Source organism: Triticum urartu, chromosome 6 (genome assembly GCF_003073215.2).
Source record: "Triticum urartu cultivar G1812 chromosome 6, Tu2.1, whole genome shotgun sequence".
Taxonomy (NCBI): domain Eukaryota; kingdom Viridiplantae; phylum Streptophyta; class Magnoliopsida; order Poales; family Poaceae; genus Triticum; species Triticum urartu.
In genome coordinates, this window is record NC_053027.1 from 516,505,831 (window position 1) to 516,531,665 (window position 25,835).

The 25,835-nt window shown below is 44.7% G+C and overlaps 1 protein-coding gene and 1 pseudogene across 1 annotated transcript; one reads left to right on the forward strand and one right to left on the reverse strand.

Moving 5' to 3' along the window:
* Positions 1-1,723: 1,723 nt before the first annotated feature.
* LOC125512578 lies at positions 1,724-3,395 on the reverse strand (annotated as a pseudogene).
* Positions 3,396-12,450: 9,055 nt separating this feature from the next.
* On the forward strand, positions 12,451-13,538 carry LOC125512579 (ethylene-responsive transcription factor ERF109-like). The gene has a single exon (XM_048677669.1). The coding sequence runs from the start codon at positions 12,533-12,535 to the stop codon at positions 13,097-13,099; it is 567 nt and encodes a 188-aa protein (XP_048533626.1). The 5' UTR covers positions 12,451-12,532; the 3' UTR covers positions 13,100-13,538.
* The last annotated feature ends 12,297 nt before the right edge of the window (positions 13,539-25,835 follow it).

The following is a 25,835-nucleotide window of genomic DNA, read 5'->3' on the forward strand; positions in this document are numbered from 1 at the left end:
TCCATGTATGGGTCAGCTCAATACTATCACACGGTTTTGGATTTTTTTAATTATATTTTGGGTGAAAAGATCATCATAATATGTTAAAACTATGTATAATGTGGATAAATAAGAATATTCATCTATAAAATGTATTTAGTTAATAAAAAAATTATTACGAAAACTTTTCTTATAAACTGAAATGTTCATCGCTCGGGGGAAAATATTTCTCTCGTGCCAAACAAATATTTATGCGTTAAGAAAATATCAATGTATTAATTATTATTTTTCTTATTAACAAAAATTTAAGATGTTAAAATGTTACTTGATTACATTAATTAGAGATGAAACCGTTGTGTTGCTGCAGAAATTGTTTGTGATTATTTAATGAGATTGGGTTGCATGAAATGTTAGTATTTAGACTAACAATATGAGAATTTGAAACCAAAATACATATAACTACCGAGTAAAATGCATGGCTAGATTTCATATGCCACTAGTGCAGAATGATGTTATTAAGCCCCACCCATCCTTGCACATGATTTTAAAAGCGCAAACATATGTGTGATGCTTTGCACATGGTTTTTAGAAAAGATATAGTCACAAACAAACACAACCCCACATGAAGTTAGCCAACAAAGACAAAACTAAGAATGGGCGAATGCCATGGCAATAGCTTTGCTCACTGGCCATCTTTTGTTATTGGGCCAAATCCACACCAAATCTTCAAAGAAAATCCAGATTAAAAAGACGGCCAGGGCTCACCATGCCTTCAAGGTTGAAGGGAGAAAAAAAAAGTGAAAGATTGCTCATGTGTTGCAACTTGCAACTAGTGGATAAATATTCTAGTCTGGTAGCCGTGATATACCGAGCCATATTAGTGTGATTGTGCAAAAGTAGAATTTTATTTGATAACCCTTACTTGGTAAGCATTTATTCTTGGTTACCAAAGAAAAATATATTTGATAAGTCAATAAGAGCTGAGGCAATTGATACGATTTTCAGAGAAAACCGATAGAAGAATCAGAGGTCGAAAAGAAAAAATAAAATCAGGGAGAGAGAGAGAGAGAGAGGTGAAAGCACATAAGATTGATGGTAGAAAATATAACCAGAGGAGCTCTACATGTTTTTATTTTCTACACGTCTGAGATATATTATCGCCCGACCAATGTATTTTTCATGAATATGATACCAATATTATCTTTTTTTAGTCTAACTAGACAATTGTCCGTGCATTGCAACAGGAATATAAACATTCTAACAGATTAGCTCGTGACTGCGCGTCTATTATTATATTGATGCGCTATAAAATCTTATCAAGTTTTTGTATGCAATCGTCATGATTTACCGGTGATTTTATTGTTAAGCACTTTTTTGGTAAGAATTTAATTACTTACCAAACAAAATGTGTTTTTGCATAAGTTAATAAAACATGAGACAATTGATTCGATTTTAGGAAGAATGGATGGGAGAAAAAAAATCAAAGATGAGAGAAAAAACTCAAAAAGAAGAAGAAAAGAGTGGGACATATATAAGGAAGGTTAGACGAAAGAGAGGTGAAATGATAACCTTACTTTTTTTAAGTAGTATATATAGGGAAAAGAATTATATGAGACCGGGTCTCACGGGCTAGAATGTGAGACCCACTTGAAATCAGGGGGGAGAGGTTAAATGCTTTATGATTTGTGAATGTCACGTGTCATCCATCAGGATGGGACCTGGTCTCATATAATTTTTTTCCCTATATATAGAGATAACAATATCATCGCTACAAGTGCAGAGCACCACCAGCGGATTGGCCAAGATTACAAAATACGTTGAATGAAATAGAAGACTGATCCAAAAAAACTATAGGAAGGGATCAGCCAAACACAAATTGCGCAGGACGGCGGGAGAAAGAAACCCCATCCATAATCTTCTTCTGCGTAGCGTTCTTCTGCCTGTTGGTCCATGAGTGCTGCTCCGTTACCATCTCCCAGTCCCAGTGCCCCTTGTCCTCAGCACGCCCATTCCTGAACAAGGCTACACGGCGCAACGACGTCGACACTCCCACGACAAACTTCACAAAGCAAATCTGCCTCTTCGTCCCCTGAAAACCAGCCACCACGAGCTCCTTCAAGTGACGCCGCCGAAGCTCGGTGGGCTCCCAGGGTATGGCACGCTCGGCTCTCTTGTTGCAAGGGGCGATGTGGATGTGAAGGGTCTCGAGGGATGGCGCCATCTCGAGGAGGAGAGGGGGCCACGAGACGTCCCAGGAGGAAGGCACGTCGGCGGCGAGCAGTTTCCTCAGCTTGGGCAGCAAGGGCGACGAGGAGCCAGACGGTGACGGCACGACCCATCGTCTTGGTCCGGTGAACCGGAGGATGAGGTTGGTTATGTACGGCGTGCGCCAAGGAATGAGCCAAGCTCACGCTGGTGCCCAATGTATTCACGCGGCCGTCCCATTCGTGTGCGAAAGAGACCGACGCTAGTGGTGTGGTTGCATTGCCTGAGGCTGGGAAACGAGGTGGACTGATCGAATTGTAGCATGGCATCGGTGTCCCGGGAGGCTAGGCTCTCGAGGTTAGGAAGAGCCCTCATCAGCACCCGTCCCAACGTGCACTTGTCAAAGACGAGCTCCCTGATGTGCGAGCTGGGGGCGTCCACCACCAGGTCCCTGTCCTCCCAGCGGCAATCGCAGGACTTGAGTTGCAGCACCTGCAGCTGAGAGCACATGGTGAAGACGCCCTCGTAGGCGGCCTTGGACGTCGAACCCGTAATGTCTTGCAGGACGAGCATGGTGAGCGCGCTGAACTCGTGCAGCGGCGGGAGCGCGCAGCCTACAAGCTTGAGGCTCCGCAGGCACGACGCGCGAGGATCGTGGCAGAGGCCGTGGCTGGGGAAGGTGTGGATGGAATCTTCGAAGTAGATCGGCTTGGCGACAGCCTCCAGGTCGCTGACCCCCCAATCGTCGATGGACTTGGCGATCAGCCTGTTCATGCAGCCGGGGTTGTGGTTGATGAAGAACTCGAGCCTCAGCCTGCTCACGCTACGGCGAACTCCTCGGACGACCTCGTCGTCCAAGAAGCTCTCGACGGAGCGGCTTAGTGCGCGCATGGCACCGCGCTCGTACCTCCTGACTTTTGGCATGAGCTCGCACCTTCTTTTGAACCGAAGATAAGCTCCCTTTATGTCCATGTCGTCAAGGAGAAGGACCAGTCTGTGGTAGCGCGGCGGGAGCATGCTGCCGACCCGGAAGTCGAGGACGGGGAGCTCGCGGTGGAGACGGGCCCAGCGCGTCGACAGCAGCGCGGTGCCGAGCGCCGAGCGGGCGTCGAGACGGCGCAGGACGAGGAGCAGGAGGTCGTCGGGGAGGGCACTCATCCGGTCGTCGCTGGGGGATGACCGCCGCCGCCGGCGCAGGGATCGACCCGTCCGTATCCTGGCCATGATGAGCCTCCACCGGCACGGCGAATGGAATAGCGATCTGAAACCACGGGCGAGAGGGAATCGCGGCCGAGATTTTTGCCGCGGCGATTAAGGAAAGAATGTCGCAATCGCCCGATCTCCCGCTATTGACTGAGCCATGCAAATCGTGCGGCGGTTTCAGATCCGCGATACCTTAGATTTCGCCCGCGATTTTGGGTAATCTTTGATAGTACGTGGCTGGCTCGCACCCGCGGACAACGGAGCGCACTTCGAAAAAATTCTGCTTATCTGAAAAGTAAATTAATAAGAGATGGTAACATAATATGTTACTATAACATAATGCTTTCCAAGACAAGATGAGTCTAAAAGTTAATAAATAAAGCAATCTATAATACTATTATTATGTTATTTTGCATTATAAAAGTAGTAACTTAGACTAGTGTCGATTCCACCCGGTGCCGTGCTTATTCACATCCGCTAGTCTAGCCGAGCTGGTCTGCAGCGTGTCCATCCACCCTTTTTTTTCTGCTTTAATTCAAGCACACGCACATCGACACGGCCCTTGGCCCAGAATCCCTACTGGGCCTGCACAGTGCTGTGTATCTGGCCCAGTGTACCCTATGCAGTTTTATCATAGTATCACCTTTGAAATGCCTCAAAAACAATTATAGTATCACCTTTAATAGTAGAGAAAAATAAAAAATAATTACATGGATGAACGGATCAAAGAATCAGAGAAACGCACCTTGCTCCCATGCATTGCAACGGGAGATAAAATAGTATGCATTTAAAGTCAGTGACAATTATATGTGCAAGCAAAATCCCGTGTGCACACAAAAATGGAACATTTAGCTTTCCGGTTTTGCCGTGTGAAGGAATCAATCCACTATTTTTCCATGCAATGATTGAGGGTATTTAAGAGTTTTGTTACGCCATCAAATGCCAGAGAAGGCCCATGAGTTATTCAATCTACTCTTCCTTTCAATCCCTTCAACCGAGGGGATTTTAAGGTATGAATTTTCTGAATATTTTAGGAAACCTGAAAAAAAATCCTGAACAACTTTTTAAAAATTATGTACACTTTTGAAAAAACGCGAACAAAATATTAAAGAGAACATCTTTTAAAATTCACAAACATTTTCGGAAAACACCAACTATTTTATAAAAACATGAACATTATTTGAATTTGTGAACATCTTTCTAAAATGGGAACATCTGTTGAAAATTCATAAGATATTTATAAAATATGTATATTTTATACATGAACATTATTTTTAATTAAAAAAATTTCACTAAAACAAGAATATTTTTCGAATTTTTTTAAATGACATTTTATTTTTAGAAATCTCGAACAAGTTTTAAAAACAATAAATTTTTTTGAAAAAATGGGAAACTTTTTGCAAGTTCTAAATAATTTTCAAAATAGCAAAAAAATTGGAATTCTTACCATTTTCCAAAATTTGTTTTTTCTACTTTTGAACTTTTTTTGAGAACTTTTAGTTTATCAAATAAATTATAAAAGAAAAATAAACTTGGAAATGAAAAATGAGATAAGGAAAGGAGAATAAAAATAGAAGTAAAACACAGAAAAAAAGAAAAATCGGCCAGCCCATTATTGGTTGTCCTCTACGAAATTTCGACTCTTTGTCGTCCAGTGCGGAAAATAGAATTTTCCCATGTGCCTGGCAGAAAAATAAGTGGGCTGACTTCGTTGGGCCACACCATGCAGCCCACGTATGATAATTCTTTTTCTAGCAGACAAACGCATAAGAATTTAGTACCATCTCGGATAAAAAAAATAATCTTTTCAGCGATGAACGGATGAAAAACTTGGCGAAACGCACCTTGCTTTATTATTAAAAAAATTATAATTATATAGTTATATTATAATAATAATTATTATTACTATTATATGATTATTACTACTATTACTATTATATAGTATTAGTATTAGTATTAGTATCAGTATTTGTATTTGTATTAGTATAGTATTAGTATTAGTACAGTGACCAGTAATTAGTAATTAGTAATTAGTATTAGTATTGTATTAGTATTAGTATTAGTACAGTATAGTATACTATAGTATTAGTATTAGTATTAGTAAGGTATTAGTATTAGTTTTAGTTTTACTAGGTATAGATTTAAATTTAAATTTAGAAATTTAAAATATTTGGGGGGGGGAGGTTTTTTGGCTTTTCCTTTTTATTTTCTTTTTTCTGTTTTTCTTCAATAATTGTTTTCATTCACATATGGTTTTTATCTTTCTTTTCTTTGAATTTTTCTTATGGTACTTGCTTCCGGTTTTATTGGTTTTCAGTTTATTTCTTTCCTTTTCTTCTATTTTGTGTATTGTACAAAAAGTTCACCATGTATTAAAAATATGTTCGTCGTATGTTTAAGAAAATGTTTGCCATATATTAATAACATGTTCAGGGTATCTTAAAAAGATGTTCATTGTGTATTTGAGAATTGTTCGGCCTATATCACAAAAATGTTCAACATGTATTTAAAAATTGTACAGTGTATCACAAAAATGTTCATTGTGTATTTTAACTTGTTCATAGTATATTACAAAACTTTTAAGTATATATATTTAAAATTGTTCAGTGCACACAAAAAATTGTTCATGTTTTCCTATTTTTGTTTACTTTTTTAGAACTTATCCTTTTTTAAAGGTTTTGTTCAAATTTTGAAAAAAATCACACTTTCAAACATTATGCGCATTTTAAATAAAATTTGTTCACGAATTTTCCAAGAAATGTCATTTTTTTTGTGTGGGGGGGGGGGGGGGGGGGGGGGGGGGATCTCCCATGGTAGCTAGTACTTAAACATTAGCACTGCGTTTTAACTGGCCAAAGTTGTCCGCTCGAGTGGCTATCAATGGTGCTTTGTAGCCCGAGGTCAAGATTCGACTCGGCACACCCCATTTTTTTTATTTTTGTGAAGTTTAACATTCGACTCTGCGATCGGGATGGCTGTTTGCCGCCCTTGAGCTAAAACTCTACTGTTGGATGCATGTGGGCATCCAATAGGAGCTCTCACCGGCGAGTAGAAACTTCCTACCTCTGCAAATTCATTATTTTGGCCATCCCGAAATCTCCGGGATGAGCTAAATTTCAAATTTCTAATGGGCTCATATACTCTTAGCTGGTAGTGTAAGAGTCGACTTTGATTTGTAGTGCTGAAAAAGGATTACATGATTTTTTGACCAGTTTAGCCTATGTCGCATGAAGTTTCTTTTGAACACAGTATATACGTAGACGCTCATATTGTCATACACACACACATACAATCACCTCTATGAACATGTGCACACACCCCCACTTTCTTTATGAGCACATCTGAGAGACTGAGTCAGCACATCATCTGAAGATTGACGAAGTCGCCAGAAATGTCTTTATAGTCGACGAGAACGCCTCCTTTTACTAAACGCGCATCGCAAGAAGGCATGAAATAAATCCAGAAATATGAACACCAGTATTAGATCTAGAACTTGAACGCAGGTTGGTTCTGTCGGAGGAAACTGCTTGGTGTGCTCAAACGGGTGCGGCTATGTGTCGCTTGCTGCGATACATCACACATTGTCGCCTACAGTATGTCATAAATGGGCCAACCCAGCACGAGGGAGGAGCACTGGCTCCATAGCACATCTTTTCCTTTTCATTTTATTACTTTTATTTGTATATTTTTGTCTCAAAATAAAATTGTATATCTAAAACGAAAACAAAACAAAAATATACTGCATTTTCTTCTTCAAAAAAACATAGGTAAAAACAAACGAAATACGAAAAGCAGAAAAAAAAGACAAAAACACATGCAGAAAAAAAACCTTTGTTCCGCGGGCACGTGCGCCACTTGTGGCTGTGGCTGGGCACGCGACGGATATTTTTTTAAATAATACATTTTAAATTAATTTTTAGAAATAATACGTCGAAATTTTTTTTTAAATAATACATAATCGGCTCTTACAGCAGGTCGATTAGTACCTTGTCGGCTAACAGCAGGCTGATTGGGCTTCTGCACTTCTGTCGGCTAACTGTTGGCCGATTGGAATTAATTGGCTTACAGTAGGCCGACTAGAACTAATTGACTTAATATAAGTTGATAGTTGCATGCCTTATTTTCTCAAGCCTAAGTTTCTTGTTTCTGGGCACTAAGGTGGGTAAGCAGTGTAGTGTAGTTTTGTACTCTCGCCAAGATATCAGGATTTGGACATATCTTGGCGAGAGTACGAGACTACACTACAATGCTTACTCATCTTAGTGTCCAGAAATAAGAAACTTAGGTCTGAGAAAATGAGACATGCATCTATCAACTTATAGGAAGCCAATTAGTTTCAGTCAATCTACTGTAACCCAATTTTTCTTTTGAGTTGATACTATAAGCCAATTAGTTCTAGTCGGCCAGTTAGCCGACAGGAATGGACAGGAGCCCAATCGTCCACCTGTTAGTCGACTGGGTACTAATCGGTCTACAGTGAACCAACTAGTGTATTATTTTTGAAAAAAGAATTGGTGTAATATTTTTGAAAATTAATTAAAAGACGTATTATATAAAATTAATTAAAAAACGTATTATATAAAAATAATTAGCCAGGCGACGAGCCCCCGTGTGCCCGTTGGGAGGCCCTTGCAGGTGTACCGCTAGTTAGTCTTTTTTTTTGGAGGTAGCTCTCTGACGGCTCAAACGAGCGATCAGAATCGTTGAACACGAGCCGGCCTGAAAGCCTAAAACCAACTTTCGAAAGGTGTGGTACGCCAACACACCCACGACTTGCGAGGATGGGCCAGCCTGACCGGCCGGCGTTGACATTTGCAAAGGACGATGTACGCCGACACAACCGTTACTTTATTGGTTCGCTTTTCACACCCGGGTGACGGTGGGAGCGCTGACTTTCCTAATGCATCATTTGTGAAGTTGGTCAAAGTCACGTAGTCACTGTTCACTCCCGCTGAGAGCGCGACATCATACAGCTTTGCCACATACTATCTTGACGCCGTTGGAGATGCCATTGTTATTCGTTGCTAAAGTGCACGACACGAAACGTTGCTATTGCGAATATGAACAGATTTTATTCGCAAAAAAAGGAATATGATCAGATTTATTGCAGCCTTTTAAAATAAGAAATAAATAGATCGTATAAGGGCATCTTAATGCCGACCCTCAAACCTTTTGTAACCGTTCGGACCATGCTGTTCGCACCGCGGAAGTCATCCAACGCCGACCTATATTGGTCCGCGGGGCGGTTTGGACGTGATTTCTCCCGTCAACTGAAGACAAAAGCGAGGAAGCTTTGCGGGAGTTTGGACCGACCCCAAGCCCGCTTCTGACAGCTCTGCCCACCACCAACCCCTCTCTCCCACGCGTGCATGCCGTCCAGCGCCAGCTGCCCACATTCATGCCGCTGTAGAGCGCCGCTCCGCATTGAAGACGGCTCAGGGCGGACGCAGCCTCCTCCGCCGCTCCCCATCTCCTCCTTCACCACTCTTCTGATGCCCTCCGAAGAGCAGTTCTCCGGCATACAAGACGGCAGGGTGGCCCGCCGAGCTAGCTGGATACGAGTGAGGCAGCTTGCAGCTCCACCTCCCTCGCCTAGCCCGACGGAGCCAGTAGCCGCCCAAGGCCGGCGCGTGGTACAACAACTCGCCGCTCCAGGTCAGCTCGATGGGGAGTGGCGAGTTGCTCCACGGCGGCACGGGCGTCGTCGCTACCTTGACGACGCCGCGTCATGCTGTGCCCCCCGTGTCTGCAACCGCACCTCCAGCGCCTGGGACCGTGCCATGTAGGTAGAGTCAAAAGCCGGGTGCGTGGAGAGCGATGAGTCGATCGCCAAAGCCTCCATGTCCGCCGCCATCATCAAGGAGAAGTAGAACACAGGAGGCTGCTGCCGCTTGGGTCCCATGAAGGCCCACCACCGAGGCGATGCCGACGTACACAACCGGTGTCTTGCCTGGTTCTTATCTTGTGTGGACCTCAATCGATCCCACATGAGCTTCGTGGAATCGTAGGCGCCGCCTTCCCCTCCCACTGAAGCATCAGTCCGGGGTTCCACTCCAATGAGCGGTGGGGAAGTGAGTCGTCCTTTGCGCTGAAACATATACCTCCGGGGCTCTTGGTAGTCCGGTGATCGGGCTGCCGGATATGAGGAAGACAAAGGGATCTGCCATCGGCCATTTAGATTAGGTATTATTATACCTCCAGAGGCAGACTAGCACCGCTTAGTTGATATAAATGTAAGAAAATCCGTCGTGTTTATATGAAAATCCATCATTTTTATATGAAATCTAGTTGTGTTTGCATGAATTTCGTCCGGTTGGTTCGAGATGTTGTAAAAATGTATGCGGCTAGCATTAGATGGCGTCCTCCCGTGTCCGTGTTCTTTTACGGGTTGCTATTGGAGATGCCCTAATAAGCATGTGATTGTCCACATTTGCTACTTATTAATGTAGTTGATGTACTGACTAGGTTTGAAGTACAAAGCAAATAAAAAATACCGACAACTTGCTAACATATCATTGTAGCTCTTCGTGAACGAGCACAAATTATTAATCCAACAAGAACCTAATGATGCGGGCAAACCCTTTTATGGGCATATTCTTCAACAAATACAAAAAGCTTTCAATATATTTAATTTTTGTGATACATTATGGTAGACGTGGGATACGAGGTCCATAGCCCATCTTACAAATCGGGGCCAACCTTCCACCGACAAGTTCACCGCTTTAGGATGATTCTCCCATGCCGAACATTGCCATGTTATCCACTCGACCATTTATGAGATTAGGAGGAAAAGATGTATTTGAAAGAGAGCTGGAGGGAGTGCTTGTTGCAACCTGAAATATGAGGTCCGCATATCGCATTCTACCCAAATAAGTTCTAAAATCCGATAAAATCAAGGATATCATGTCGCAAAGATTGTCAAATAAATCACAACCAAAAAAATTATTCATAGATTTCCAGTAAAAGTATAAAGTTTGTAATTAAAAGATTAATTGCCTAAATATACTTGGAGTGGTTGAAATCGCCACATATCGTCAAACATATTTTGCTACGCCAATTTTTTGTAATTTTCCCACTGGCTTTTTCTCAATGTAAAATTATGTGCCATTTTTTTCTATTTTCGCATACACAGTACATAAACTCATGATGCGGAATCCTTACATATAATTGATTATAAAATTTGGTGACTATTACAAGTTGGGGCCTGTTTTAAGTTGGTTTGCATTTGCTATGACGCAACATCCATGTGCATTGCACATTTTCAACTTCGCTCCTTTTTCCCTTCCAAACTGAACATGATTTGTGTCCACATTAATACTGAATAAAAGAGAGGCCTCCCTCTCTGATTTCTGTTAAAGAAACCATTTGGTTCACTTTGGAAACTACCCTTAACAAGCACCACCAACCTTGCAACATTCATCAACAACACTACCAAAAGAACGAGACCTAAGAGCGGACAACTGAACATGCAGATAGAGATAGACTCGAGCACACAACATTTTACAAATCTTAAGAGATAAACTAAGAACCAGACTTTGGAAAGTGATCAAACTAGACTAAACTCAAACATGGAACAAGAAACGCCAGTGAACTGATGCATCCAGGGAAAGTCGTTAGAGAGAACAAGTTGCACCAACAGGTGAAGTCACAATCAAAGATGAGCTTTAGCCACTAATCCTGAGCACTCATGGACGCCACCCTTGTGATGTCGATACACCTCACTTGCCACTTGTTCTATAATTCTTGCCCCCAGCATCAACACTTTTCCATTTTCCTCACTTATCTGCAAAAATGCTTAATTGGTAATCCAATGACATATCTGTGCGGGGAGAATAATTGGATCACTAACCATTTTCTATCGAAAACAATATCATTTATGCATCTCCAAATGGTCCAGAAGATGGCGGAGACACCAACTATAACATTTTTTGCTATCTTTTGTAGAAAAAAAAATCAAAACACCAAATCATATATTTAAACTATCGGTAATAGTTCTTAAATCAAAGACACATTCTAAAAAAACTCCACACCAATCTAGCAAGAGAGCATTGGAAACATAAGTGATCAATGCTTTGGTCTGGTCCATAAAACACACAACATTTGCTACATTTCCAACCACTTCTCTACAAATTATCCCTGGTTAAAATGATTTTTGTGACCATTAACTAGCGAAATGAAGATACCATCAGCACATTTGTGTCCACATGTGACATGACAAAGAGTAAGAGACGTTTAAGAAAGAAAGCTTAAGGGCACATTTTTATTAACCAGACCAAACCCTACTAAAGAAAATACATCATCTACAGAGATACGAAGGAGGGGAGGGTAAAACACGGAGGCAAGTTGGAGCATTAGCAGCAGACCTAATGGAGGTGCCCGCACTCGACACACCTTCTACGGGACGAAAACATACTAACACTGCTTAAAAAATCAACGAAAAAGTGCTACAAATCCACCAAACAAAACAACAGACAAGGATCGACATTGTTTAAGGGCACATGAGTTGCCCATTGCATTCTCACCCAGTAATTTGAAAATCTGACGAAATCGAGGATCTTAGGATGTAAATCTAGTAAAATGCACCTCGAAAGATAAATTCACCGGATAAAATGGTGACTAAAAATGTACTAAAGTATAGAATTTGTTTTTTTTTGCTGGTAAAATAGCAGTATACAATTGGATTTCAGAAGATTCACAAAAAAGATTGATATGTACTAAGGTATACAGTTTGGCTTTAGAAGATTCGCCAAAAGTCTGATAGTACCAGTAGGCAGTACTGTCAAGAACGTTCTTATATTATGGGACGGGGGAGTAGTATACAATTTGATAGTACGTAGGTAAAATCTATCTATTTTAAAACATGATTGTGTGAACAGCTCAAATATCGTCATAACCAGGCGTCAGCAAGCAGTGCCTAATCAACCCATGCAAGGCATTTCCTCACTCACTCGCCCGTTCCCACGATAAGAACGTGATCGCCGTTTCAAATACGCGTCGACATGCACGTCCTAGAGCTAGCTACTCCTATAAAAGGTACCGCACCACCAAACAACCCTCAAACACCAGTCACCAGAGCACGAGAACTCAACTCCATCGTTCTCCATCGTTCTCCGAGGAGAAGCAAAACTTTATCGCGACGCCCGTCATGGCGCCGAGGCTGGAGCGCGGCGGCAGGGGCTTCCAGCTCCCGAACTCCGAGCTGGAGGACTCCCTCTTCCTCCGCGCCCTCATCTCCGTTGTAAACGGAGACGCCGTCGTCCCCACGCTGCACCTCGAGCCATCGTCCACGCCGCACTTTGCCGCTGCAGTTCCTGCGTGCGCCAGCTGCGGCGTGGACGGGTGCATCGGCTGCATGTTCGTCGCTGCGGCGGCGACGGCCGACTCGAGCAGCGGGGGCGAAGAGTGCTCCGCCGCGAGCTTCGTGAAGGACGGCGGCGTGGGGAAGATCACACGGAGGAGGAGCCGGAGCAAGTTCGGGGGCGTGAGGCAGCGGTCGTGGGGGAAGTGGGCGGCGGAGATCCGCGACCCGCACCGCGCCGTGCGCCAGTGGCTCGGCACCTTCGACACCGCCGTGGATGCCGCCCGCGCCTACGATCTCGCGGCGCTCGAGTTCCGTGGCCACCGCGCCAGACTCAACTTCCCGGACGCGGCCGCGTCGTCGTCGTCGGCGGCTTCTGTTTCTGATTCTTCTTGGACGGCTGCGCAGTCGTAGAACTAGCCGGGCAGTCCTCGCGAGACCTGCGGGTAAAAATGTGTCGTCACGGCTACCGGACTAGGTAGAAAAAGGGGCGAGGGAGCAGAAGATCATGATGCTGGATGATGACAACTTCGTGATCCATGTTTGGATAATTTATTCATTAGCATTTTTGAAAGGATGTTATTTAATCCGAATCAATATTCGTCGGTGAGCATGGCCACCTGTAGTCGGTGTAGCCGCCTTCAAAGGCAGAGGACGTGCTTCAAAATTTGCCCCTCTCCTTTCATGCCCGTGACGCAACTCCCTCTTCTTCAGGTTATTAATTTTCCCGGGTTAACTTTTTTTTTTCTGACAATTTTCATGAGTACTCCCTATAAAAAGAAATATAAGATCGTTTAGATTAGTACATATCGATGCAACACTTTTCATTTTAGGCGGAGCTTGCTTTGGGAATGTGGATACACAACCTTTTCGGGAACAATGTCCCCTTGAAGAATACTTGCTCTTTAACTCGGAGTCGTAGAAACTAGTGTCGTCTTGCTTGCTCGAAACGTGTTTGAGGAGTGATGTGTCTTGTATTCAAGCGACGTTGCTTCGGAGAGCGACCACCAAGGAGCATCTTGAAGTGGAGTACGATAACTTCTACTCCATGAGAGACGTATAGAGGGAGTAACTTATATGAGCGGACTCGTTTGGTCATTCAACTCACAGCCAGATGATATCGAAACCTTGGTAGTACACAATTCTATACTCGACTCTAGAATCTTTTTCCTTAGCATCTCTCGCTCCAAAGTTTAGACACAGCCGCCAAATGTTTCGAAGCACAGGCAAACCATAACTCAGAGCGTTTAGAATATATTTTTCTAAACCACACAGGAACCCCAACCACCCATTCTCCGAGGGTTTGAATGAAAAAATGACCCGCCACCTATTCCGGCCATCCCACGCCACCACCGCCATCCTGCCGGCCGCCATGAGCCACCCCGCGGCCAATCCACCCCAATTTCCGCCCCCCCTTGCGCCGCATCCAGGCCGTCGCCCCCCCCCCCTCCTCGCCCCCATTGCCGCCACCATCACCGCCCAACTCCAGCCGCCCGTCATTGCCTCCTATGGCTTGGTTTTGCGCAGCTGCTTCGACCTTTTGGATTCCGGTAACAAACTTCTTATCAAGAGAATTCCTTTGTGTGAGGCTACTGAGTTGTTATTTGAATTATTGGTTTTTATGCAATAGTGGCGGTCGCTAACTAAGGTCGCGCTCGGCATTGGAGTATTTCCACGTTTTAAAGAGTTTTTTACCGGCTGGTATAGAAATCCCTGAAATTCCCCCTGTGCCCATTCAGTACCCCGGTATTGGACTGGCACATCCCCAAAATTACATGCTGAACCCCTCAACACCCGTGTGAGAGGAGACGCGAGCTATTCCTCGCAAAATTTGTCCCCCGATCGTGACGGCGCCTCCTCCTCCATCCTCCGCCGCCCTCCGCCCTCTGTCCAACAATTCGCCGCCAGTTCACCTTCTTCATCGACTCCGTCCAAGCCGAGCCAAACCAATCCTGCCTCGGATCCAGAGGCCTCTTGGCTCTTGCCGCTGTCACCGTCCATTCTATTGCCGCCACTGATACGTCTCCATTGTATCTACTTTTCCAAACTCTTTTGCCCTTTTTTGACTCTAATTTGATTGATTTGGATGGAACTAATCCGGACTGACGCTGTTTTCAGCAGAATTGCCATGGTGTTATTTTTGTGCAGAAATAAAAGTTCTCGGAATGACCAGAAACTTCACGGAGATTATTTTGGAATAAATAAAAATATTGGCGAAAGAATCAACCGAAGGGGACCCACACCCTGTCCACAAGGATGGAGGGCGCGCCCACCCCCCTAGGGCACGCCCTATGTCCTTGTGGGTCCCACGAGGCTCCACCGACCTCAACTCCAACTCCATATATTCATGTTCGGGGAGAAAAAAATCAGAGAGAAGGATTCATCACGTTTTACGATACGGAATCGCCGTCACCCCCTGTTCTTCATCGGGAGACCAAATCTGGAGTCCGTTTGGGGCTCCGGAGAGGGGAAATCGTTGCCATCATCATCACCAACTTTCCTCCATCACCAATTTCATGATGCTTAGCACCGTGCGTGAGTAATTCCATCATAGACTTGCTGGATGGTGATGGGTTGGATGAGATTTACCATGTAATCAAGTTAGTTTTGTTAGAGTTTGATCCCTAGTATCCACTATGTTCTAAGATTGATGTTTCTATAACTTTGCTATGCCTAATGCTTGTCACCAAGGCCCGAGTGCCATGATCTTAGACTGAACCCATTATGTTTTCATGAATATATTTGTCTTCTTGATCCTATCTTGCAAGTTATAGTCACCTACTATGTGTTATGATCCGGCAACCCTGGAGTGACAATAGTCGGGACACTTCCCAGTGATGACCGTAGTTTGAGGGGTTCATGTATTCACTAAGTGCTAATGCTTTGGTCCGGTACTCTATTAAAAGGAGGTCTAAATATCCCTTAGTTTCCAATAGGACCCCGCTGCCACGGGAGGGTAGGACAAAAGATGTCGTGCAAGTCTTTTCCATAAGCACGTATGACTACATTCGGAATACATGCCTACATTATATTGATGAATTGGAGCTAGTTCTATGTCACCCTAGGTTATAACTGTTGCATGATGAATGCCATCCGACATAATTAACCATCATTGATCCATTGCCTACGAGCTCGTTCATATTGATCTTTGCTTTGTTACTTTGCCGTTGCCACTGTTACAATTGCTACAAAATTATTACTGTTACTTTTGCCACTATTACCGTTACTTCCATATTACTTTGCTACTAAATACTTTGTTGCAGATATTAAGTCTTTCAGGCGTGGTTGAATTGACAACTCAGCTGTTAATACTTGAGAATATTATTTGGCTCCCCTTGTGTTGAATCAATAAATTTGGGTTGAATATTCTACCCTTGAAAACTATTGTGATCCCCTATACTTGTGGGTTATCAGCCACCGTCCACGCAGCCTAAACCCCTTGTTGTCTTCGACGTCCAGATCCATCCGGCAACCTAGCATTTTTACTAGTATGTAATGGTTGCACCTCACCCCTCCCCTCCCCTCTGTCTAGGGTTTGACTCGTTGGTCCAACCATTGGTGTGTTCCTTTATGATTTGGAGTTCCATATGATTCTTTGATGGCCTTGTATAATCTTAGTTCTTCTAATATGCTTGCTTGGGGTGAGATTTGGTCTGCAGTTTGTAGTCTAAGATCCACTTACAACTTTGATTAGAGAGGTGATGCATTCCTTTACATGCAGAAGGATTTTTTTTGTATAAAGGGGATAATGTCTTTACATGCAGGAGGATTGTTCATTTGTTTGCTTGCATTGATACAACCTATTCAATTGTTCGGAATCCAAAGAATCTACTAGACATGTTCAGAACAAAGGGGATAATGTCTTCCCTTCACTTTTATCAATGAACAAGGAAACCACTTAATGGACTATTGGCAATCTTTGTATTGTAAATGGAGAACAATGCCTTTATTGTAGATAATTGTCCTGATACATAACGAGATGGGACACACACACACCCTTCAGTTTATAGTGCAGACAATTTGGAGTAATACTTTTGTTGCTTCCCTTTCCTAGAAGGCTAAAAGTATTTGGAGCTAAAGTTTGGACTTTGAACAAGGTTTCTGCTTAGTGATATAGCATGATCATTAGCTTGTCCTTGTCTTTTTTCAAGTAAAAACATCAGAAAGTTGTGGCAAAAAGTTTATTCATTTTGTGACAACAAACCAGGATGTATTAATCATCCTTTTATTGGTATTTTTTATGGGAGTTGATGTCTGAGATTATTGAGTCCCACACTCTGGACTGAAATTGTAGTATATGTCAAATAGCAGCACGTGAGAGAGATATGTCGGAGGCGATGGCACTAAACTACCTTTAAGCCTTGTATGAAGATACCTTGATTGATGATGTTATACAAAGTACTTTTTTTCCTGATGTGGATATGTTTTTTACTTGCCAAGTAGTCTGAGTAATGTAACATGTTGAATGGCAGGTGCACTACCGAGCTTACTGTTGAATGTCATATTTTTTTTGTTTTATACCATCTTTATGTTCATGTTGTACATAGTTCGTCCTATACGATGGTCTGTATGATGATGGGTCTTTCCAATTTAACCCTTGGACCAACTGATTATAGGGACCTCAGCCTTGGTTTATAGTCAGTGGACAAGCAGCCACCTTCGTGGGATCCCGTTAAGACGCCAAAGTTTGGTATGCCTTATATTTACTATGGCTTGTTAGCTCTCTAATTCTTTTCATTGTTCCGTGATTTCTTGGGCTAATTTTGAAATATGGAGAGAACAATATCGGTCATGGTCATGTTCCCTCATCACTATGCATTTTCTAAACATTTTCTTTGCTAGTTGCAATCATAGAACATCCAAGGAACCAGAAAAAAAATCTTCACATATACATTAAAGTTCCTATGGTCCATTACACTTGTAGTAGTATTTTTGGAAAAAAAATTCATTTGTGCTCAAGATCGCTGCTTTCTTGCAGAGTTATTTTGTGTCTTGTTTGCCACCCCAGAAACCAAATAGTAGCAAAGGAAAGAGCCCCCCCCCCCAAAAAAAAGCTAGTTGTGATGGAATTGTTTGAGGACCTGCTATTCTGTTCATGAAGTGTGTGTCATTCCTGATATGTTTGCACTCTTCTATAATATTCATATTCTGCAGTATTGCAATTTGATAGCAAGATGCTTAGGTTGTGTATGAGTTTTAGCAAGTTTTTCTTGCTATGATGTTGTTTAAGTTGTAAATATTGGATTTTTGTTTTGCACCATCTTATTAATGTTTGAAATTTGTTGTTGTGCTGCTGTTGATTCTGTGGTTCTATACCAAATGTTGTTGTTGTAAATAGTGTTACACTATTGTTGTACCAAACGCGGGATTGTGGGGGTGGGGGTTTTAGGGGAATTGAAGGGATTTGGTGGAGGGAGGAGATCATCAAATCTCATCCAATCCCCAAGCCCCTTGAGGGTGGGAAAACAACAGTACCAAATGAGGCCTAAGGGTTAGATTGGGGAGCTCTTGGCGCCATGATCGATTGTGTTTGGAAGGTTGCATGTCATATCTCCACCACCATGTAACTTCTCTACATCGCTGGACGGTGTCCTTTGTGCTTCTGTTTTATTACCTTGGGTATTGTTGCTTTATCTATTATAAGTTGGGGGAAAGCCTATTTCCGAAACGTATTGCTGGTAGACCAAATTGCACAAAACACTGTTATCTCACCCCACTTAGTGTATCTTAGTCAAAGTAATCTCTAGTTTGAACATCTACAATCCTCATTTTAGCAGACCTTTTTTTGGCAAAAGTTGACAGGAAGTCAAATGATTACATCACTGGAATAGCGAAGTAGGGTCACTAAGGAATTATTACTGTTTAATAAACAATAGTACACATGACATTTTTGCTTTTAGAGGCACTGCTTAATTCCTTCATTTCTTTATATTAGGTGCATTTGTTTTTTGATAAAATTCCACACTGTAAGATGCATTTGTTCTAATTCCTCATAATTTTGTTCTTTGCCCTCTAGAAAAAGGAAAGTATCTCCTAGCTGATTGCATGTATTTCTCCTTGTAGAGAAGAAAAGAAAACTATCTCTCTCCCGATTGTGTGTATCTCTTCCTTTGCTAGCCTAAATGATTTACTTGCCGCTAATCGACGAATTTGACAAGGGTAATTTCATCCTAATTTGTCCATAATTATGTGACTTGGTTGTTGTACCGAAATAATACACCTTGCATAAAGGAATGAAGGGAGCAGACAATAATACACACGACATGTCTGATTTTAGAGACAACTCGAGCGGGAGCGGGCCTTTCGATTTTCAAACTTTCATATCTTTTGAATAAAAAATCCAAATTAAAATCTCCTTTATATTCGTGTTTTTTATGACGAGGGCTTTCAAATAAGTTCCATTTTTAATATGTTTTGATTAATTTTGAATATATATATATATATTTGAAATGGGCAAAAGATTTGCAGCATATATTAATTAAGAAGGATAAGAATGTTTTGTTACAGGCCCGCAAACAACAAGGATTTTACTCTCCCGGAATGATGGTCCCTAACTTTTTTGCGCCCGCGGCGACCTAGAGTTTAGCTTCAAGCTTGATGTTGTTGAGCAAGATTGTTGGCGGAGAGGACTTGTTGCGGAAGACCCTCCCATTTTGTTCATTCCAAATAGACCAAGATATTAGCATGGTAAGGGAAGCCGGGGCCTTGCAATTTGGCATGGAGATGTTGGAGCGGTTGACCCACCAATCTTTAGCAGATTGCTCAAGATGCCATGTAGAAGTGTCAAGGTGCTCAAGGTGTAGCCATTCATTGACCAAATTCCAAAGGCGAATGGTGAATCTACATTTGTAGAAGAGGTGGGCGTCGGACTCTTGCACACGCTTGCATAGGGGGCAAAGGTCGCAATTTGGCCACCCACGCTTTGCCAGTCTGTCAGCTGTCCAAATCCTATCTTTGGATAGCCAACCACGTGAAGAACTTCACTTTAGGCGGCGTCCAGGCTTTCCACACCGCATGTGGCATCAGAGAGTGTGTGGAGCCCATGAATTCTGCCAAGTAAGCGCTTGCCGACGAGTATTGCCTGTTCTCAGTGTGCTTCCAGATGATTTCATCTTGGACGTGCTCCACAAGATGAAAGCCATTGATGAGAGTCCAAAGGTTTATGAACTGCCTAATGTGCTCGACGGTGAAGCTTATCGTGATCTTAATCTTGGAGATCCATGCATCATTGAGGAGCGCATCCTTGACTTTCCAATTTTTCCTCGAGGATGCCTCGAAGATAAGAGGCGCGATTTCCTTAGGCTTCCGGTCTTGAACCCATGGAGCTTCCCAAAAGGGGGTCCTCGCCCCATTACCAACCGTGATTGTTGTGCATGCGTAGAAGAGGTTGAGGTCCATCTCATCGCAAGGATTTCCCATGCTGACCCACATTCTCATTGGTTCCTTCCACTCGAACCAAGGCCATCTCAGTCTTAGGGCTCTTGCAAATTTAGTTGTGTTCAGTACTCCGAGACCTCCCCTCTCAAAAGGTCGGCAGACCATGTCCCAGTTGACCTTGCACTTGGCACCATTCGTCCTGTCCGCGCCAGACCAAAGGAATGCCCTCGCAATCTTGTTTGTGCTGTGTAGGATGCTCGGGGGGACAATCAACGGTGTGATGTAATAGACCACTTGCGAGGCAAGTGAAGATTTGACAAGTGTGGTGCGCCCGATGGTGGTAATGTTGTTACCCTCCCATGGGATGAGCTTGGCCGCCGCCTTGTCCTCTAGGAATTGAAAGTCCACTTTCTTGAGTTGCCACACCGAGAGTGGAAGCCCCAAGTATCTCATCGGAAAAGAAGCCCTCACCGCCGGCAAGCTTTGGGTGATATGCTCGAGGTTTAGGTGTGCACATTTGATTGGGATGAACGAGCTCTTGTTGAAGTTGGTTTGGAGGCCTGAGACCTCCCCAAAGCCTTTGAGGATGGTGGCGAGGTTGTCAATGTCTCTCTTAATGGGCGCCATGAATACCGCAGCATCATCCGCATATAGGGAGGTTCGCATGATAGTGCCTCTACCCCGGATCTTGTGGAGTAGCCCCTTTCTTGTAGCCAATTCGAGAAGTTGTTGGAGTAGGTCGATAGAGATGACAAATAGGAGAGGTGACAAGGGGTCCACTTGCCTGAACCCGCAACGGTGGAAGATTGCGGGGCCGGGCACCCCATTGAGGAGAATCCTGGATGATGATGAGTTTAGGAGAGCAGCCACCCAATTGCGGAACTTGCATGGGAAACCCCTCCTACGCAGGAGATCGAGGATATACTCCCAACGCACCGAATCAAAAGCCTTGCGGATGTCAAGTTTGAAGAGGAGTGATGCAGTCCTGCTTTTGTGTAGCCGGCGTGCGAGATTCCGCACATACATGAAGTTGTCGTGGATGCTCCTTCGCTTGATGAAGGCACTCTGGGCATTGGAAACTAAAACATCCATGTGAGGTCGTAGTCGGATCGCTAGGATCTTTGCAATAATTTTTGCAATCCTGTTTATGAGGCTAATCGGTCTGTAGTCGGCAATGGCCTCCGCCCCATCCTTCTTGGGAAGCAAAACCACATTCGCCGAGTTGAGCCAGTGAAGGTTGGTTCCATGGAGGCCTGGAAGAGGTGCACCACCCACATCACATCCCCTTTGATAGTGCCCCAACATTTACTGAAAAAACTGCCGTTGAACCCGTCCGGCCCGGGCGCTTTATCCTTTGGCATCTCGTTTATGGCCTCCGTCACCTCTTCCTCGGTGATGCAGTCGTCCAAGGTGGACAAGTCAATTTTCTCTAAATTTAGCTCCCCCCAGTTGAGGTCTAGTGCACTGGGGGTCCCTTGCCCCATGACGCTAGAGAAGTGGCTATGAATAATCTCCTCTTTCATCTCATGCTCAGTGACCGACCCTTGATTGTGCTTTAGCCTATGTATGTGATTTTTCCATCTCCGAGCATTGACCTGTCGATGGAAAAATTTAGTGTTTGCGTCACCCTCCTTGAGGTTGGTCATTTTTTCGCATTGTTTCTTGCGGGCCCTCTCAATTACCGCAAGGCTAACCACCCTCCTCTTGAGCTTTGTCCGTAGGTCTCTCTCCTCGTCGGAAAGGGTCCGCACCTCTTGGGCTTGGTCAAGCCGGAGGATCACCAGCAGGGCAGCATGCAGGTGGATCTTTCCCTTATAGAATAGGCCTCTACTTCATTCCGACGGGCGAAGGGCGGTTTTTTTGAGCTTGTGGTGGAGCACATGATATGGCTTGGTGTGGTTTGATGGCTCATTCCAGGCCTTCTCCACCACCTCGAAGAAGCCTGGCATAGAGGTCCAGAAATTTTCAAATTTGAATGCCCTAGGCCGCCGAGGCCCCCTATCATCTGCGAGTAATAGGAGGCAGTGGTCCAATAGAGAAGAAGATAGAGCATGAAGAACATGGGTGCTGAATTGGACATCCCAATCAGCATTGCAGAAGAACGTGTCCAACTTGCACAAAGTCGGGTTTTCTCGTTCATTACTCCATGTGAAACACCTATTTTGAAGATGAATCTCTTGCAATTCACAAGTGTTAAGGGCGGCCCGGAAGCGGTTTATGCGGCTCCTATTAACATTTCTTTTATTCTTGTCGCTAGCACGAATGATTTGGTTGAAGTCCCCATTGGCTAGCCACATCACCCCATTTGGTGGCTTTTGGCTGACAAGTTCGTTGAAGAACACATCCTTGCATGCAGGATCGGTCGGGCCATAGACTGTTGTTAGTTTGAAATGCACCTCGGTGCCCTTGACATGTATCATTGCTGAAAGGTAGTACGTCGTGAGGGTGATGTTGCTCACATCCACGACAAGCTCATCCCAAAGGAGCGGGATCCCTCCTCTAGTTCCAGAGGCAGGTCTTTGGGCAAACCTTTTTAGCCTTTGCCTTCCCAGGAAGGCCGTTGTGTAGCAATCGATATTTTCAAGCTTAGACTCTTGCAAGCAAACGATCTGGCACGATGATGCGGAAATAGTTTCATTGACCGTAGCCCGACGATCTGGATCATTTAATCCCCTGACGTTCTAGCTTAGCATGTTCACAGGTTGCTCTAACATATTGTTACCATGGAGACACAGAGGCAAGAGCTAAGGTAGGAATAACTAGCAGTCGGCACTGCAACCACGAACCGAGTAGCAACCCTCGATGGACATGCCCATCCTAGGTAACAAACACAGAGGAGCACACAAGCTAACCAAAGATGAACTAACATTTAAAACTAAGGTTGCACGGGCATAGAGCTGGAGCATCAATCTATTCTTCTGGTGTCTGCCTCGCCGCATCGCCAGAGACCACCTCATGGTCCAGGCCATCTGCGCCGCCGTGGTTGATGAGCGCGTCCTCCACCGCTGTTGCCTGCACATCATCGACCTTGAAAAGGGCCCTCAAGGCCGCCAGCACGTCTAGAGGCAACTGCTCCTTGAACATGGTCGAGAGCTGCAGCAGAGCCCATTCAGTGACATCCTCGCCATCCTGGACAATGCCCAGGTTACGGCAAACCAGTAGTTCTGCCGCCTTGGCAGCCGGAATGGCCTTGCGACTTCCTCCTTTGCGTAGCCGAGCACTGGAACAACGAAGAGATAGACCACCGGTGCCATCACGAGCAATGTCCATCCCCGCCATCGTCTTGCGCCGCTCCGCAGCCATCAGCGGTAAGGAAGCCCTTGGGGTTCCGCGATGATAGGCTCAGGGCACGGCAGAAACAGAGGAGCGGTGTCTTCCGGCACCAGCACCGTGGCCACAGGGCGGCAGGGGTGTGGGATGGCGCCAGCGGCAGTGGCGGCGGTGTCGTCGAGGTCGGGGATGCCTCGAAGCCAGGGGCGAGCCGGGGAAAGCGATGGCAGCGGGGAGACGAGGTGAGCTGGAGCGCAGATCATGACGGCGCCCCGCGCCGCCGCGAACATCGAGGATGCAGCCGAGCCGCCATGCTTAGAACCAGGCGTTGATGGTAGCACCGACGTCGGGGAGTTGGGCGGCGTGAAGTTGTCGCGGGAGAGACGGCGGCCAGATCGTGGAGACGCCTGACGCACCGGGCTGCGTCCTCTGACCTCGTCCCTGGTGGTGATTGCCGCAAGCATACCCGTGGGCGCGACATCGTGGCGGCGGCCACCACCAGAGCGATCACGGGAGCGGTCCTGGTCCACCCCGCGCGTTGCGGGAGAGAGACCGGCGGATGCGGTCGCCCCACCCCGTCTGACCTCTTGAGCCATCTCTACCGCGGACGTCGTCGCGGTCGTCGGCGTCGTCGCGCCGCGCGTTGCGGCGGTCGTCGCGAGCAGCCGGAGCCGCGCGCCGATGGCCAGGAGTTTCAACTCTTGAAAGTTAGTAGAGCAACTCATAAAATCACAATTTTTGTGCCTACGACTGACAAAAAAAGGTCTTAAAATCTTATTTGTGAAAATTGGTAAGAGCCAAATGAGAAAGTCATAGTTTCAAATGAAAAACGGTAAGTTTCAATGACCGGAACATAAAACTTGTTGTGCTCTTGTGTGGGATGTAACTACTTTACGAATCGTGAGGCAATCGAGCGGCCATACAAGATTTGGCTGGCAGGTGTTTGCTTCCACACCTGCATGCCCGTGCGAATTTCTGCAACTCGAGCTTGTCTTCTCAGGTCGACGCTGGGTCGGCCCAGCTACCGCATATGCGAGGTGGATCAAGAGACGTACCAAGTGATCTTTTTGGACCGGAACGGCCGTTGCTTTTCAGGCCGGCTCGTGTTCAACCATTTCTTTCAGGCCTTGATCTTTTACGACCAAGTGGTAGCGTTTGTCCATCTACATCTGAGAACCAGGCATTTGGCGGATTATACTATAGGCATGTGTGAAAGCTTTGCCTTTCGATGCATATACAAATGAACAAGCAGTTTCGCTTTCACACCCCATGCCGCTGGGAGCTCTGAGTATTCCATTCATCCTAAACAAGTTGGGGGTCAAAGTCTACGAGTCCTCTGTCAGCGTTCGGTTCAACACACAGCGCGCGAGGTCGCGGGGTTTCTGAAATAAAATGCAAGACGGTGTTTCTGTTTACTGGCACTGTACAGTGTTTAGTGTTCGCCATCTCTGATGTAAGAAGGGTTTCAAATCGTGGACACGGATTTTTGGAACATGGTTCCACGCACACCCATTATAAATAGAAAAAGTAAATAAGTAAACGCTACTCTCTTTGATCCATATTAACTGGGGGCTGGGAGTAGTAAAAATTAAACAGTTCTGATATTTTTGTATGATGAATGATTGAGTGTTATACTCACGTGGAGTTTCATGAGCAAATAACATCTGTGGTATTTTAGGCAAGAAGATAAAATTGATGCTTATAGAAAAGACCATTGTTTCAAGTAATTTGGAGGTCCGAATTTGTTTTCATCGCTAAGGTAGTCATTTCTTCGTGAAACTTCACATGTGAGTAGAACAGTTGACCAGAGTTTTGTAACCTAAAGTTTTAAAATTGTTGGATTTTTGTTTTGTTTTTTATTTACTTATTATATTGGGTGTTTGTGGAACCATGCTCATCATTGTATTTTGGTCAAAACCGCCACCTATGGTCAAACGGTCTTTCGCTAAATAAGGAAAAATTAACAGCATAATATGTGTGAACAGTTGTAAACAGCCGTTAGCAGTGAGGATCTGCTTAATCATCCATCCAGGCCTATCCACACTCGCTCTCCTGTTTTCCACACCACCGTTCCCACCACAAGAACGTGTCCAGAAGCTCGTCCTTTAAAATTTGTGCGCGGCGATGAACTCTCTATACTACAGGAGTACTGTAAAAGGCACGGCGGCATCAGACCACCTTAAACACATCACTGAGAATAGGTCAACCAGACAGCACATGAAAGCAAAACTTCCTTGCGACGCCGACCTGACCACGTACGTACGGTACGTCACAGCTGAGCTGCACGAGTGCACGTCATGGTGCCGAGGCTGGAGCGCGTTCCAACGCCCGAACTCCGAGCAGGAGAACTCCCTCTTCCTCCGCGCACTCATCACCGTCGTCCCCACGCTGCACCTGAGCCTTCAACGCCGCCCTTTGGTGCGACTCCGGCCGTGGGGACGTCTCGATTCCCGTGTCTGTCTCGATTCAGTTACTCCCATTGTTTGTGCAGAATCTGTTCTTA